Genomic DNA, 15,732 nt, shown 5'->3' with positions numbered 1-15,732 from the left:
TAAAAATTAACACATGAAGGATTACAACTTATTGTTACTAATACATAAAGATGTGGTTGATAGATTCAACATCTCAAATAGAACTTCAATTTCATAGTAAATAGTATCTTATTAATTTTGGTAGTATTTTATTAGAAATAGTAATAGTCAATCGTATGTGAACCGAAATACATTATTGATATTTTAAGTGACAAGTAAGGAGACACATATCTTCTCTTTGTAAAAGGAATCCTAACCTTACTCCATATTATATAATGCTACCATCAATACGCGAGTTCATAGAAAACCATATCAACATTAATTGTGTTGCCACTTTGTCTTGTACAGATTTGTAAGCCTCTCAGCAAGTGTCATTCCTGAACACAAAAGAACAAAAGTCAGCATAGGTGCACATAAAATTCCTTTTTTTCAACTAAATTTAGCAAGACGAGAATTACCTATCCTAGCGACCTCATCAACTTCATTCAAGAAATCAACTTCATTGTGCCCTCTCCTTTGCAGCCCCTCCTAATACATTGCAAAAAAAATAAGATCACTCAGTTCATTTGCTGATTAAATCTTATACCTGAACATCTGCAACCTGTTCCTGAAATTCAAAATGTTAATAGTAACATTGCAGTCACCTTAGCCAACTTGACTACATATTCAGCTAAATCTCTGACATAACCACCTTGAAATGGTGTCTTCAAACCACTCACTGGAACCTGGACAAAACCAAATGTACCATAAGTCAACTTGTTGAACTCATGCGGTGCAACTATTGCATATATATTTATTATGTATTATTATGGTTCATAAATACTCAATCATGTTAGTATAAATTAGAAGTTGTCCTAAATCATGTTAATTAAATAGAATTCGAAACAAAAGTAAAACCAAACACCAATCCTAGAGATAAGAGACATTTGCATGCAGCCATCAAACACCAAAATGAGCTATAAAATTCAAATCATGGTACCTCTCTCCTTAATATATTTCTTTCATTATTTGTCCAATCGGCGATCATGTCTGTGATATTTTGTAGTGACTCCTCATCATATAAGATTCCAACTTGTTGGATAAGATCAATCATACGCAAATAAATTGCATGTTTAGAACGAACATGAAGTAATAATAAGTACGTAACATACTTCCCATATTGTACTATCTCATAACATTATTAGTGTCTTTATAGTTAGTAATTAGTATTTACAAAAAGGAAGATGAAGCAGAACGAGATCAAGGGATGTGGGAATCTACAAGGCAGAAAAAAGTGCCTATTCCATTTTAAAAATACAACAGATTAATACAACTAATTTATTTTTGTGTACCCAAAATGCTGGCAGACCTGGACCGCCATCAGCTCCTCTCATCTCAAGGTACCTTTTCAGCCTGACTTATAAAAATAAACCCACAAGGCCATCGAATTACTTGACAAGAAGAATCTTGAAGAACATGTATCTTCACTACACAAGTGTCAACCTCAGAGTAGATTGTCCCCAGATGATTCTCCCAATCGTTCAAAGTTGGACGCTCCCAAGGAACATGTGGGAGCTTTCCGTCCATAAAATCCTGAAAACCTATATGTGTGCACAAATGTATATAGGTCACAGTAACAAAATAAATCTCCCATAAAAGGAACCAGGAAATGGCACACAACAAATCAAGAACCAAACCCTGAAGGACATTCCAGTACAGTCAATGTGCTTCTTATTCCGATACACAAAGTACATCGGAACATCTAGCGCATACTCAACATATCGCTCAAAACTGCAAGAACAAAATGAATATGCATACTCATCACTATTGCTGCCTTAAACTAATCAGGAATTTTGTCCTAGGAAAAGAAAAAAACAAGTGCATGTAAGCTGACCCGAATGTTTTGTCAAATACAAAAAGGAAGCATCCCTGCTCGGTCGTGGTTGTCCATGCATGTCCGTATATAGGTGGCTGCATATGCAGATGGTGGGGAACCTCACAAAGGTGGTTAGCAGGAACTGATTGACCAACTTCACGACCGGAATAATATCTCACACTGAAGAAATTAAATCAATACCTTCTGAAGCTATGAAAGCCATTCAGTTTTCCTTCTTTGAACGGAGAATTAGGAAATATGGCTGTTGCAATCTGTATGTTCATCAATGTTATGAAACGGATCAGAGAGGGAAATGTTAGAAATGTATAACAAAAATGACAACTAGTGCAAAGTAATACCCACAGGTTGCAAGGCAAGGCTAGCTCGGAGTTTCATTATCATATCTTGCTCTCAACTGAAGTCAAGATTAACCTAATGTGCAAAAGAAAATTTTGCTAGATTAAATAAGTTAACTATGAATCATGGAGCCTATCTTTTTGGGTATCATGCATATACATGGGCTCAAGGGTGTAAAAAGGAGAGATTAAACCTGTACAGAACATGTTCGGAACATGACATCAAGACCAAAAGAACCAACCTTGGGCAAGTAATTTTGTGCTATTTCGAACCTTGCCTACACATGAGGATACTCAAAAGTCAGCTACCAAGCATGAACCTTTAATCAACTTCTCTATAATCCAAAATCAAAGCACATAGCCATACCTTTGGCATCATAGGCATGCCATTTTTTGGTTGAAAGCCAAGTCCTAAAAATCCTATCCCCATTTCCTTCCCCACTGCTTTAACCTGCAAGAAGAAAATATGCTTGTTCCTATTTTTTGCTTTGGAAAATTGAGCACAGTAGAGTTACTATAAAAATAAAAAAATGCATCCTTTTTTTATATAAAACAAATGTAAATTTGCCAGAGCATGAAAAAAAGTTAAGAGAGCAACTTTGTTGACAATGAAACATAATTCGGCATGCGTGTAGCATGTGAATATATAGAAACAAGATCAGATAAAATATGATGGACCTGTGGTATGTAACTCTGTCAATAGCTTGGAGCCTATATGTGGTATGTAAAAAGTAGTAACAAGTTACCTGATAAAGATGTGAATTGATCTCGGTACAGCAATGACTTGAAGTTAAATCAAACACCACAACATTATACATATTGAACAACTAAGTAAACTCAGTTTTGGCAGGCATCTATTCATTTGGGCATGACAATGAATGGTTTATTCAACCCAAAAGCTCAGCTCTAATGGAAGAGATGAGTGCATCGTTACTTGGTTTCCTCGCTTAGTCTACACATCGCATGATTATTGACAAGATTTATGCATGTCTATTAACAAGTGAAGTCAATTACCTGCTTAAGACCAATGACATTATTTCCTTCCATTGCTCTGTCCCAGCCAAATCTGTCTGCAATCCCATTGAACAATTGAGTAATCTGGTCGTAGTTGATAGGACGCAGTGTTTGAACTTGGAAACCAAACTTCTCGTGCTCTGTACCAATTCTGTGTGTTGGAGAAATTTGGTAAATAAAATAATATCTATTGTAGAATGCAACAATATGCCTTACATGAATATTAATAAGAAAGCTATATTTAAGCACGTGATTCACTAGAATTCAACACCCGGCAGTAATATATCACTGAACTCCCAGCGTGGTAATGTTTTGGCTGAACTCATGCTCGTACTATGGGCGGCGATTTTTCTCTGGCCTTTGTTTCTTGGAATTACAAGCATTCCATCTAAGAAAAGATTAATTTTTTTATGAGCTGTTGTGTATCTGGAAACCGTGGTGTTTCCTTTATTAGCAGTAATATTTGCTTGCGTTGGAGGAAAGTAAATTATATTGCGCGAAGTGCAGCTACAATAAACTGCTTATTAGCGACGACTTTGCTATCCATATCCTAACTGATGTTTTTGTTTGGCATATGTACCAATTTTGTCTGTGGATTTCCTTTAAAATGCAATGATAGTTTTTGGTAAAAAAAAAGAGAGAACCATAGAAACACATGAGACGCTACACAAATTTTAGTGGTATATATACTGGTATGGTTTAAATTTTAACTTGAAAGATGTATCATTGGTCAACTGCACTCAGCACCTCTGAAGCTGTAGAAGTGCTCCATATGTGGTGTTTACTTCAGTGACATCGGTGAGTAAATAGCTGTAGTAGGTCAGAAACGTCGTTAACGTGTTTGCACATAAGTACATAACCTTTCTACACAATCATATTGATGTGCGTTAGCATATTTCATTAATATATATCAAAGAAATATATATTATAAGTGTAAATATTATTTCTGGTAACATTGTTGCATTTTCATTATGGGCGACTGGGCGTACATTCTTGTGGCAGCCAGTCTGCCATCTTAGTTTTGCAGCAGTGGAGTATATATAATTGGTTAACCCATTTTATTAGCTGTCATAATGGATCGGTCATTGGTCGATCTACTTCAGATCGATTGTCTATTTCTTTTTGGTTTTACAACTGTAACTGTGCTTGAGTTTAGCGTATGTTTTCAGCTTTTGGTTGGAGCTTCCAATAATGATTGCAATTTTCTTAGTGCATCTATGAGTTTCATGATATTTTTGAATGAATATGATATGAATTTCATGGTTCATCGGTACATATGGTACTTGAAATAAAGGAAGACCGAAACTGGTCGTCGAGGCAGGTGCTGTATTTGTGACGTCAATTAGATCACCTCCAGTCGTGCCGTGGCTTGCAGCCGGAAGCGAGGTGGGCGACGAGGTCCCACTTGGCGAGCGGCACCGTGTCGGTGGCCCGAACGGCCTCCTCGACGGGCGGGGCTGCGGCCACGGCGAACCGGCGGCGGCGGCGCCCGAGGGAGGGCCTCGCCGGCACTGGCGGCGAGGCCAAGGCCCATCTGGCAGCCGCCACCGACGACATGGTCTCTGCTTTGCTTTTGCACGTTTCGTGGGTGGCAGTGTGCTGGTGGGGTGGTGAAGCGCATGCAAAACTTGATAAGCATATAAAGACAAGCGTGGCGCGCGCGCGGTGGGTCGACGTTCTTGCTTCGTGTCTCCGGGCCTCCGGGCTCCGGGGGCTTCGTGGACGCCGTTCGCCCGTTGCTGGATGCCGTTGTCCGTGCGTGGGTCGCCTGGTATTTAATTTACCCCGCAGAGACGGTGGCTAGGCCATTCTTAACAAATTTCATAAAGATTTGATACAATGAAACATCATCATCCGTGATGATGTGGTAAGATAACTATGAAGAGATAAAAGGAAGGAATAATCAAGATGAAACTGGATCCACAATGTTTTCAAGATTATATAAAACCTGTTGAAATTTACATTGAAGGTTAGATAATTCAATTTCGTTTGACTGCATCCAACCTATACCTCACAATTACGTCCGGCTGCTCACATAAGCCCGTGGCTGGCACTCATTTTTTTTATTTCTGCAGTATATGAAATTAGGTGCAAATTGTAGAAAAATTATTAGAAATTAGCTAGAAATTATAACAAAAATTTGGAAAAGCTATTAATTGTAAATTGTACAACATTGATTATTCCATGTTATTAGAAAATATTGTTAATTGTTAGAAATTTCTAGAAATAAGTGAAAAATGTTGGTGATGTTGTAAATATTTTTGTTGTCATTTACTATTATAAAATTCACCAAATTGTCCAATAAATTATAGAAATGTGCATAAAATATTACAAATTTGATGATGCCTACTAATTTTTTTAGTCATTTATTGTAAATTTTATCTATATATAAATAGTGGTAGAAGTTAGTGGAATAGTGGTAGAAAATATATAAATAGTGCTAGAAATTTTTAAATGCCTATTAATTGTAATTTGATCTTCTTTGCAGTCAATTATTGTTAAAAATGTATAAATATTAGTTATTAGTTCCGTAGTCAATTATTGTTACAAAATGTATAAGTTTTATTGTTACAACGTAAATATTGTTGTAGTCATTTATTGTAACAAAATGTATAAGTGTTTCATTCTTTTTTAGTCATTTATGGTTTTGTTACTAAATGTATAAATATTAGTCATTAATTTCGTATTCGATTATTGTTACAAAATGTATAATTTTTTTTGAATTCAAGGAGCAACTTCATATCCACTTTGAATTCCTGGTATGTATTGAATTTGGATATCTCGTGTCACTTCCTTGAACACAACAAATACTTCATAACTTATTTTTTCGTATATATAGTGTTTGAGACAGAATTCGGGAAATAATTTATGCGGATACTACGTACGTGAGTTCATCCATGGCTTTGTACGTCCCAAGTGTGTAACTGACCACGAATTCAGAATATGTATACAAATTTCTTAACAATAAATTAGTTCTAATTGTGCAGATTCATTGATTTAATATAATAACCTTTACTAATAACATAGTTTACTAATAACATAGATTATGCATATGAAGGAAGAACTCCTCGAGACGGAAAAAATCAGGGCAATGCAAGAATAACTCAGTGGATTTCTTCTGAACGAGGTAGTAAATCCAGCAAGAAAGTTCCATAATGATGGATGGAATCTGCATCACCATTAGGACTCAAGTTCAGAACAGTTGATCCAAAATGTTGAACTTGGAGAGTTGATGCAATGTAATATTATTTATATATGTGTATGCATAATATATCAACTTATAATATTATCCCAAATGTAATATTATAGATGAAATACAACTTTATATATATTACGTATTAGAACTAGTATACGTAAAATAAATACGAAATACCAATATAGAGTAAAGAAATAGAAAAGAAAATAAGAAAAAAAAATTTATTTTGAACCGGTACTTAAAAGATCCATTAGTACGCAATACCGGTACTAAAAGTGAGTTTGGACCCAGCATTGAAGGCGTTTTCTCCCGCAGTGTCACATGTTCTTGATGCAGTTAATTTTCTTGTCTACCTTGAAAGGCATTACGCTACCGAACATGAAGGATGAGGTCACGAGAGGCATATGACATCTCCCCCTAATTTAAATCATTTTCTATCTATAATAAGTTCTAGTCAGTGCATCATAAAACTACATCAATACCCACATAGCTAGCCCCTGGTTGTCTCTCTCTTCTCCCAGTGCCGATGCCATCGAGAAATGATAGATCATGAGCTACGATCTCCATTGGATACACTTTTAACTTCTACTATTATTAATACACAAATTTATCAAAATTTACATGAAAACATTATTGGTACATTTACCATCAAAGGTACTTCAGTGTCCATATATATATATATAGTTATTACTTCCTGAGATCCCACGAGTGAAAAACCATGCAGTAATAATATACATTATAGTATGCAAGATCCATGTTCTAAATGAAAAGTAAATCAGACCAAAAGGAACTACACCATTTCTGGAAAACCACGGATCCCTGTTGACCCTATAATGCCACAGCCCTCAGCAGATCAATAGATGAACTCACGAAAAACTGGATCAACATTGTGCTGCCACTTTGCCATGTACAAATTTGCAAGCTTCTCTGCTTGTGTCACTCCTTGATACCCAAAAAAAGAAAGAAAGAAAATTCAACTCAGGCGCACATAGAATAATTATATCTTTTCTGAGATATGTATGACAAGTAAATTTAACTACCTGTCCCAACAATCTCATCAACTTCATTCAAGAAACCAACTTCCATGTGCCCTCTCCTTTGCAACCCATCCTGCATTTTTATAACTGGAGTTATTGAGTTGCCAGATACATACATCTTGCCTAATCCTACATGTTATATAAGTACTTTGCCACCTTAGCCAACTTCACAATATTCTCAGCCAAATCTCTCACATATCCACCCCGAAATTGTGTCTTTAGACCAGTTATCGGAACCTGTATGTTCAAATAAAGAAAAGGTATAATCAGCAACAAATAAGGATGTAATGCAACGGCCATACACCATGTCCCATCACACACATAATCAAATATAATATTGGCTTCGTCCACAGTTATGCTAGCTACACAATAAACTCGATCCAACCAAAACAAAAGACTATATAGGTTCTGGAAGAGAACGTGTACTAAATTCGTTCAGTCATCAATAACCACATGTGAGAAATATCATTAAAAATTTGTACAATACTACAATAAGAGACCTTTATCCGTAACATATCCCTCTCTTCGTTTGTCCAATCAGCAATCATGTCAGTGATACATCGTAGCGATTCCTCATCGTACAATAGCCCAACCTGTAGGAAAAACAGATAATCACATATGCAATAGATCACATTTTCAAATAGAAATAGCAGTAGTGATCAATTATAAACTAGTCCCTCCATCCAAAAAAACAAGTCATTAGAGTAAGTTTAGGACAAATTAATACGGAAGTAAAATGACCTTGCCCATATTTATTTGCCATATTTGGTACTAATTGATTGCCTCATGCACATGCACATAGCAAATAAGGTAAAATGACTTATTTTTTGGGACAAATTTTAAATCATAGAATGACTTGTGTTTTTTGACCGAGGGAGTACATGCCAAGGCATTCCCATTCTATAGTACTCTCTACTGTTCTTGGCATTCCCATTCTATAGTACTCTCTACTGTTGATAGTTGCTATATATATGTACGTACAGTTATTCAGGGGGAAGCAAGATTAATTGGAACAATATTGCATGACTGTCAATGCATAAAAAGAAACATGGTCTGTTGCTACTCCTTTTTGTCTTCTGGTCTTTCACTACTAATATTCTAACAAGGAGCTAGCACTACCAAATATGAGGTTCTGCATATAATTTTGATTCATTAATTCTTAACACAGAAACAATTACAAGACTTAATTCATTTGCGTACCCAGAAAGCTGGCAGAGCACACAATGTACATAATGGACCACCATCAGCACCTCTCATCTCAATGAACCTTTTCAACCTAACCTACAAAAAACAATCCCACAGAACCGTCATATATTACTTGGAAAGAGAAAAGTCGTAAAGAGTATACATGTACACTAGTGCAAATGTGAACCTCGGGATAAATTGACCCGAGATGAATCTCCCAATCTTTCAAAGTTGGACGCTCCCCTGGAAGTTGAGGAAGTTTTCCTGCCATAAAATCCTAAGAGCACACAAACTCGTAAAAGTCACATGAAATATCTGCAAAACTAATAAAGATAGAAGACACAATAGATAAATAGTTAACGAACCCGGAAAGACATTCCAGTGCAATCAACGGGCCTGTTATTCCGGTAGACAAAGTACATTGGAACATCTAATACGTAGTCCACATAACGCTCAAATCTAGACAAATTTGACCATGTATACTTGTCAAGGCCACCTTCAGTTATTATGAAAATTAAAAATTTTAAATCTTTTTAATGTATATATAGAGGAATGTGTGATGGATGCTGACCCGAATGAACTGTTAAAGACAAAAGGAAGCATCCCCGTACGGTCATCGTCTGTATCTGTGTATGTATAGCTGCATGCATGATGGTGGACGACCATATATAGGGGGTCATTAATTAAAAATAAAATCGTTATCAATTCTAGGACTAGAGAAAAAGACATACCTTCTCAAGCTAAGAAACCCACTTAGCTTCCCCTCTTTGAAGGGAGAATTAGCAAATATGGCGGTTGCAATCTGTATGAATATATTGGAAATCATAATATGATTAGTGGGAAAGGATGGTGGTATGTAAAAAAAATACTCCCTCTATTCACAATAGTTTCAATATGGTTTCTACTTGGTATGTGCATATGTGAAATGGAGGGAGTATATCAGGAAACACAATTAGTACAATGTACCCACAGGTTGCAATGCCATGGCAGCTCGGAGTTTTATGATCATATCTTGTTCCGAACCGTAGTCCAGATTTACCTATATGTGGTAAGATAAGTTAAATAATAAAGCTATGAGTCAGAATATATATCTTTTTTTTAGAATCACAAAAATGAACTCAATGTAATGAACAAGAGATTAGACCTGTACAGTGCATGTTCGGAACATCATATCAAGACCGAAACAGCCAACTTTGGGCATGTAGTTTCGCGCTATTTCAAACTTTGCCTGCACATCATTAAACTACAAGGTCAGCTTTAAAACAAGCACTAATATAGGAAGGTGGATTTCCCTGAGTGTTGGAAACATATGACAAAATGGGAAGGATGTTCCCCATTCGCAGATGCATCAATGTGGTTTGAAACGCAGGGCCCTCTTCCGATTTTTCTCCATCGCTAACTATATCTTGGGCATTCCCTATATATGTGTCTACACAAAACACTACATAGGGGACTTATCAAATCCGACATACTTTTTTCGATGCCCCCCTTGTGTTGCCTATTGGTACAGTAGTACACTTATATTTGGTGAATTGCTTGTGTGTTTTGTTGAAATGTAAGAAATGTTGTTGTATTGAGTCGTCGGTCAAAACAGGAACCTGTGTCTGTGTGCGAGGCCTAATTGTGCTACATTTGTATTCGCAGCCTGAATGCTAGCAGTGGTCCCTGTAATGTTGGTCTTGCTGCAATGCATAATGTATCGGACCAGGGGCGATTTCTCCCCAGAACTCTAAAAATCTACACTGGAAAATCACCCCTCCTGGTAATGATTAATTTCTTAAGTACGTTCTCTCTTTATTTTTTTAATAAATTCATGCAACGACATATACACACCTTTGGCATTATAGGGATATCACTAAGAGCCCACTTGGGTTGAAAACCAAGTCCTAAAAATCGTATCCCCATTTCCTCCCCAACTGCTTTCACCTGCAATAACAAAAACACAAATGATGTTGAAGCCTTGCTAGCTACATGTCATAAGTGAACTAGTGAGTAGTAACAGGCTAGTTAATTACCTGACAAAGATGTGAATTGACCTCGGAGTAAGTTTGGTGAAGTGTTTCCAGAGGGGCACCGCTAAGTTCAATCTGGCCACCAGGCTCCAGTGATATATTTTGCGCTCCCTATATATGGAAACGAAACACCCATGCCGTGCATAGAATGGCTTCAACTTAAGAGTAGCAGTAAATTAATGAGAAAAGGACATGCTGCTGAAACAAGTAATGATGTGTGGTCGATTAGGTTTAATGCTCTCTAACTGCCGGGAATGAGATAAATGCATAATTACCTGGCTCATAGATCATCTAATTAATATACGACATACCTTGTTGAGAAGCTTTAAGCTAATGTAATTAACAAGCAAGTTGATGCTAGCGACTCCTACCTGCTTAAGACCAACGATGTTATTTCCTTCCATTACTCTGCGCCCGCCAAATCTGTCTGCAATTCCATTGAGCAAGTCACGAATCTGCATGTAGTTGATAGGACGAAGTGTTTCGACTTGGAATCCAAACTTCTCATGCTCTGTGCCGATTCTGTGAGATGGATGGATGGATGGATGGAGGATATGAATGAGAGAACATTTGTGAGACAAGGCAAACTGCTTATAATCTTATACTACTCTCTCTGCTTAGACATGTAATTACTAATTATGTTTAGGACAAGCAAAATAGTTAGCTTGTCCTAAACATTGTATATTTACAAAATATTTATAAAAGGAGGGAGTACGATTTGGAAATTAAGACTCAAACATATACACCATATAAGTCATATTTGTTTTGATTTTCTTCTAATATACTAATTTTATTGCACTTCACAATTGCATAACAGAAACTAAGAAACGTGTTGTAGGATTGCATCGCTTTCGACAATGTCACGGAAGCACAAACTGTACATGGAATATGTATTTAGGTAACCCTAAATTTGAATTCAAATTATCTTCATTAAAAATATACCTTAAATTTTACACTACTATATAATTTTAAATTATCTATTTCTTACACTGTTGTATAGAAAATAATAATTAAGATATATACGTATGGTATGTCATAAATATATAGAGGAAGCAATGATAACATAGGTTTCCATATTTAATAGTATATACGTATATACGCATAATAATTTTACGGTGTTTGAGAATTTTAGGAACCGTCCAATGTGTCCAGATCTAATGGTTAAAAAATAAAAGGAACCAGTTATAAGGAACCTAAGTCGTGGACCGGTACCTATAATTTGTGGGTCAGGAAGTATTTTTTAAAAAATGAGTCAAAGGGTACAATGGTATTTTTATATTTCTTTCTCTCGTATGAGCCCAAATGGTCACGCACAGAAGTAATAATAATATATAATCATATATAATCGTCATAATTTGTGGGTCAGGAAGTATTTTTTTAAAAATGAGTCAAAGGGTATAATGGTATTTTTATATTTCTTTCTCTCGTATGAGCCCAAATGGTCACGCACAGAAATAATAATAATATATAATCATATATAATCGTCCCCCGGCCGGCCATCTCTCTTACTCCCTGGCCGGCCATCTCTCTTACTCCCGCCGCCGCATCCTCCTCACCGGTACCGCCGAGACCTAACTATATATTGCTTATATTGCTTGTCACGGTGGCTCCCGGCAGTCCCTCCTTCTTGCCGCCGCAACTCCGTCACCGTCAGTCCGTCACCATTGCACGCTGCTCCATCCCTATTCGACCACGAATCCAGGCATCGGCGGATGAGCTTGCGGCACGTTATTAATTTGGCTGGGGCGGAGATGGCCTAATCTGAACTCGCATCTCGCGAATCCAGGGATCGTTGAATGAGCTCGTGGCGGAGTTAATTCGGCTAGGCGGACGAGTCGCGAGCGACGTCCTCTTGCCGCACCGTTCTCTTTTCAGCCTTGAGGTTGGCGAATTTTTTTAACCTATTTCAAAAAAAATTAAAAATAACCTCTCTGAGCAAATATTTCCATCTCGTGACTCTTTGGGTTGGTTACGCCAGCTAGCCCGTGTGGCACGACAGGATAAGTGACGTGACAAGCTTGCCATGGGGTTAACATGAACTTTTCTTATCACGTCAATGGGGTTAACATGAACTTTTCTTATCACGTCAATACATGTGGCACGACAACGTGATTTGGTCGAGCCACTTTGCATATCGTGACGAGAGGCTGGACCATCTAAATAAAGTAGTATTTGAACTTTAATTGTTAGGGAAACACGGCAGGCACGACATATAAGGTGTGAACATTTCATTTTAGCAACATATACGAGGCCAAGTGCTACATGTTTTGAAAATTTCAATTTTAAAGTAGGCTATGCATTATCCTCACACCCCACCTAGGGTTAAATTGGGAACATCTCGATAAAATAGTACTTAAAACTTTAATTGTTATGAAACTTGGCATGCACATTGTATAAGGTGTAAAGGTCTCATTTTACTAACACGTAGAAAGCCAAGTGCTACATATTTTCAAATACGTAATTTCAAAGTAAGCTATATATATATTATCCCTTTATTCTTCTTAGAAGAGCTTCTGAGTGTTAAATAAATTCACTTCGACCTTTTGTTTTCTTCAGTTTAATTAGTTAATGAACCTTGTTAATGAACCCTAAATATTTTAAAACTCTATTCCTCTAAAGAACCGAAGGATACAAAAGGTCGAAATGAATTTATTTAATACTTAGAAGCCGTTCTAAGAGGAATAGAAGGGTACTTTGAAATTATGCATTTCAAAAATAGCACTTGCCTTCTACGTGCCAGTAAAATGGGACCTTTACACCTTAATACAATGTGCATGCCAAGTTTCACGACATTCAAAGTTTAAAGGCTTATTTTATTGATATGCTCTCAAGTAGGTAACCATTTAACTGGAACCCTAAATGGGATATAGAGATAATACATATAGAGATAATACATAGCTTACTTTGAAATTAAAATTTTCAAAATATATAACACTTGACCTTGTATATGTTGTACATGTCGTGCATGCCGAAACTATTAAAGTTCAAATATTATTTTATTTAGATGATCAAAAGCTATTAAAGTTCAAATATTATTTTATTTAGATGATCAAAAGTGGGTAAATTAAACTGGACAAGCACGCCTCTTGCCACGCTATGCAAATGGCGCAACATAATCACGTTTCACGCCTCTTGCCACGCTATGCAAATGGCGCAACATAATCACGTTTCGCCCCACATGCATTGGTGTGACAGGAGGAGTCCCCCCGCTAGTATGGCATCCCCCGCAAGTACGGTAGACTTGTCATGCCAGTACACGTGGCGTGATAACGTTATTCGATCACGAGATGGAAATATTTATTGGGGGTTATTTTTTTAAAAAAAATTAAAATTAAAAAAAATCAAGGTCAGCGGCTTCCTCCGCCCTGATCCATTTTGTGGGGTAGGAAGGTACTAAACTGACCTGTTTACCATAAACCACCCTTGGAGAGGAACCGCTAATTCCTTACAAATCTCTTAAAATACATGTAATAGAAAAAAGTACTCCATCATTTTGAATTGCAGGTTGTTTTGAGATTTTTAGATACGTAATGTTTGCTACCATATTGTATAGTAAAAAGTATGAATGTAGACCAGCCAAAATGCGGAGCAAAAAAAAATGCGGAGCAGAGGAAGTAGCTAGTACTCCCCCGTCCTAAATAACTATTCATTTTGCTTTTTTCTAATTTATAACTTTTACAATACACCTATACCTAGACATAGCAATATTCATTTTGACTTTTTCTAAATTTATAACTTTTAGAATACACCTAAGACTTTATAACTTTTACTCATACACCTAGACATAGCAAGTTTAGATACGTAGTAAAAAAGCATATTTAGATACGTTTAGATACGTAGTAAAAAAGCATATTTAGATACGTAGCATAGACATAGCAAGTTTAGATACGTAGCAAAAAAGTATATTTAGATACGTAGCAAAAATCATGTCCCTAGAAAAATCAGAAAAACAAAAATAAGAAAAAACAGATAACTATTCGTTTTGCCTTTTTATAAATTTATAACTTTTTAGATAGCAAGTTTAGATACGTAGAAAATCATGTAACTAGAAAAATCAGAAAAACAAAAACAAGAAAAAATAGATAACTATTCGTTTTGCCTTTTTCTAAATTTATAACTTTTTAGATAGCAAGTTTAGATACGTAGTAAAAAAGCGCAGTTAAAGTCATGTAACTAGAAAAATCAGATAAACAAGAAAAAACAACTTTTTCTAAATTTATAACTTTTTAGATAGCAAGTTTAGATACGTAGTAGCAAAAATCATGTAACTAGAAAAATCAGAAAAACAAAAATAAGAAAAAACAGATAACTATTCGTTTTGCCTTTTTCTAAATTTATAACTTTTAGATAGCAAGTTTAGATACGTAGTAAAAAAGCATAGCCAAAGTCATGTAACTAGAAAAATCAGATAAACAAGAAAAAACAAAATGAATAGTAATTTGGGATGGAGGGAGTAGTATCTGGAAAAAGAAACTAGTGCTGAAACGACGGTTAGGAAACAGCTTAGAGAGATTGCTGGCTACGTGCCTAACTAGTTGCGAGCAGATCATCACCTCCAGTCGCTGCGTGGCTTGCAGCCAGAGGCGAGGTACGCGACGAGGTCCTCCTTGGTGAGCGGCTCCGTTTCAGTGGCCCGCGCAGCCTCCTCCACCAGAGGGCTGGCAGCAGCCACAGCGACGAAGCGGCGCCGGCCACTGTTCTTGGGGACGAGGGCAAAAGGCCTCGCCGACGGCAGCACCGGTGGCGGTGGAACCAAGGTGCGGGCAGGCGTGGGCGCCATGAGAGCGCAGCAGAGCAGAGCAGAGCAGGGCAAACAAGAGCAGGACGCTGCTTGCACGCCGGTCAGGACCGTGTGGAGATAGTGCAGCCGCTGCAGTTAGGAGCTTACCGTAGCCGGTGGGTCAATATATACTTCCTCCCTTAAAAAAACGATATCATTCTAGCTTTATCTTAAATTAGACAATGCAAATTTGATTAAACTTAAAGATATTTAAAAGTATCACGGTCGTTACTGAAAATTGATACAGTATAAAATTATATTTCATAGTAAACCTAATAACACTTATATTCAATAATAAAAGTTGCTACCAAGAATATC

General features: G+C 36.8%; 1 protein-coding gene and 1 pseudogene across 1 annotated transcript; both read right to left on the bottom strand.

The window, feature by feature from the left end:
- Nucleotides 1–263: 263 nt before the first annotated feature.
- Nucleotides 264–4,761, bottom strand: LOC101766398 (annotated as a pseudogene).
- Nucleotides 4,762–7,109: 2,348 nt separating this feature from the next.
- On the bottom strand, nucleotides 7,110–15,493 carry LOC101765990 (glutamate--cysteine ligase B, chloroplastic). Its single transcript, XM_004971500.4, has 15 exons — nucleotides 15,188–15,493; nucleotides 11,006–11,156; nucleotides 10,638–10,745; nucleotides 10,456–10,548; nucleotides 9,767–9,850; nucleotides 9,593–9,661; nucleotides 9,354–9,424; nucleotides 9,194–9,262; nucleotides 8,988–9,081; nucleotides 8,810–8,899; nucleotides 8,638–8,718; nucleotides 7,938–8,030; nucleotides 7,594–7,674; nucleotides 7,441–7,510; nucleotides 7,110–7,342 (listed from the first exon to the last, which is right to left on the bottom strand). The coding sequence occupies exons 1-15, from the start codon at nucleotides 15,412–15,414 to the stop codon at nucleotides 7,254–7,256; spliced, it is 1,470 nt and encodes a 489-aa protein (XP_004971557.3). The 5' UTR covers nucleotides 15,415–15,493; the 3' UTR covers nucleotides 7,110–7,253.
- Nucleotides 15,494–15,732: the final 239 nt, after the last annotated feature.

Source organism: Setaria italica, chromosome V (assembly GCF_000263155.2).
Source record: "Setaria italica strain Yugu1 chromosome V, Setaria_italica_v2.0, whole genome shotgun sequence".
NCBI lineage: Eukaryota > Viridiplantae > Streptophyta > Magnoliopsida > Poales > Poaceae > Setaria > Setaria italica.
This window is presented reverse-complemented; position numbering and strand designations above follow the sequence as displayed.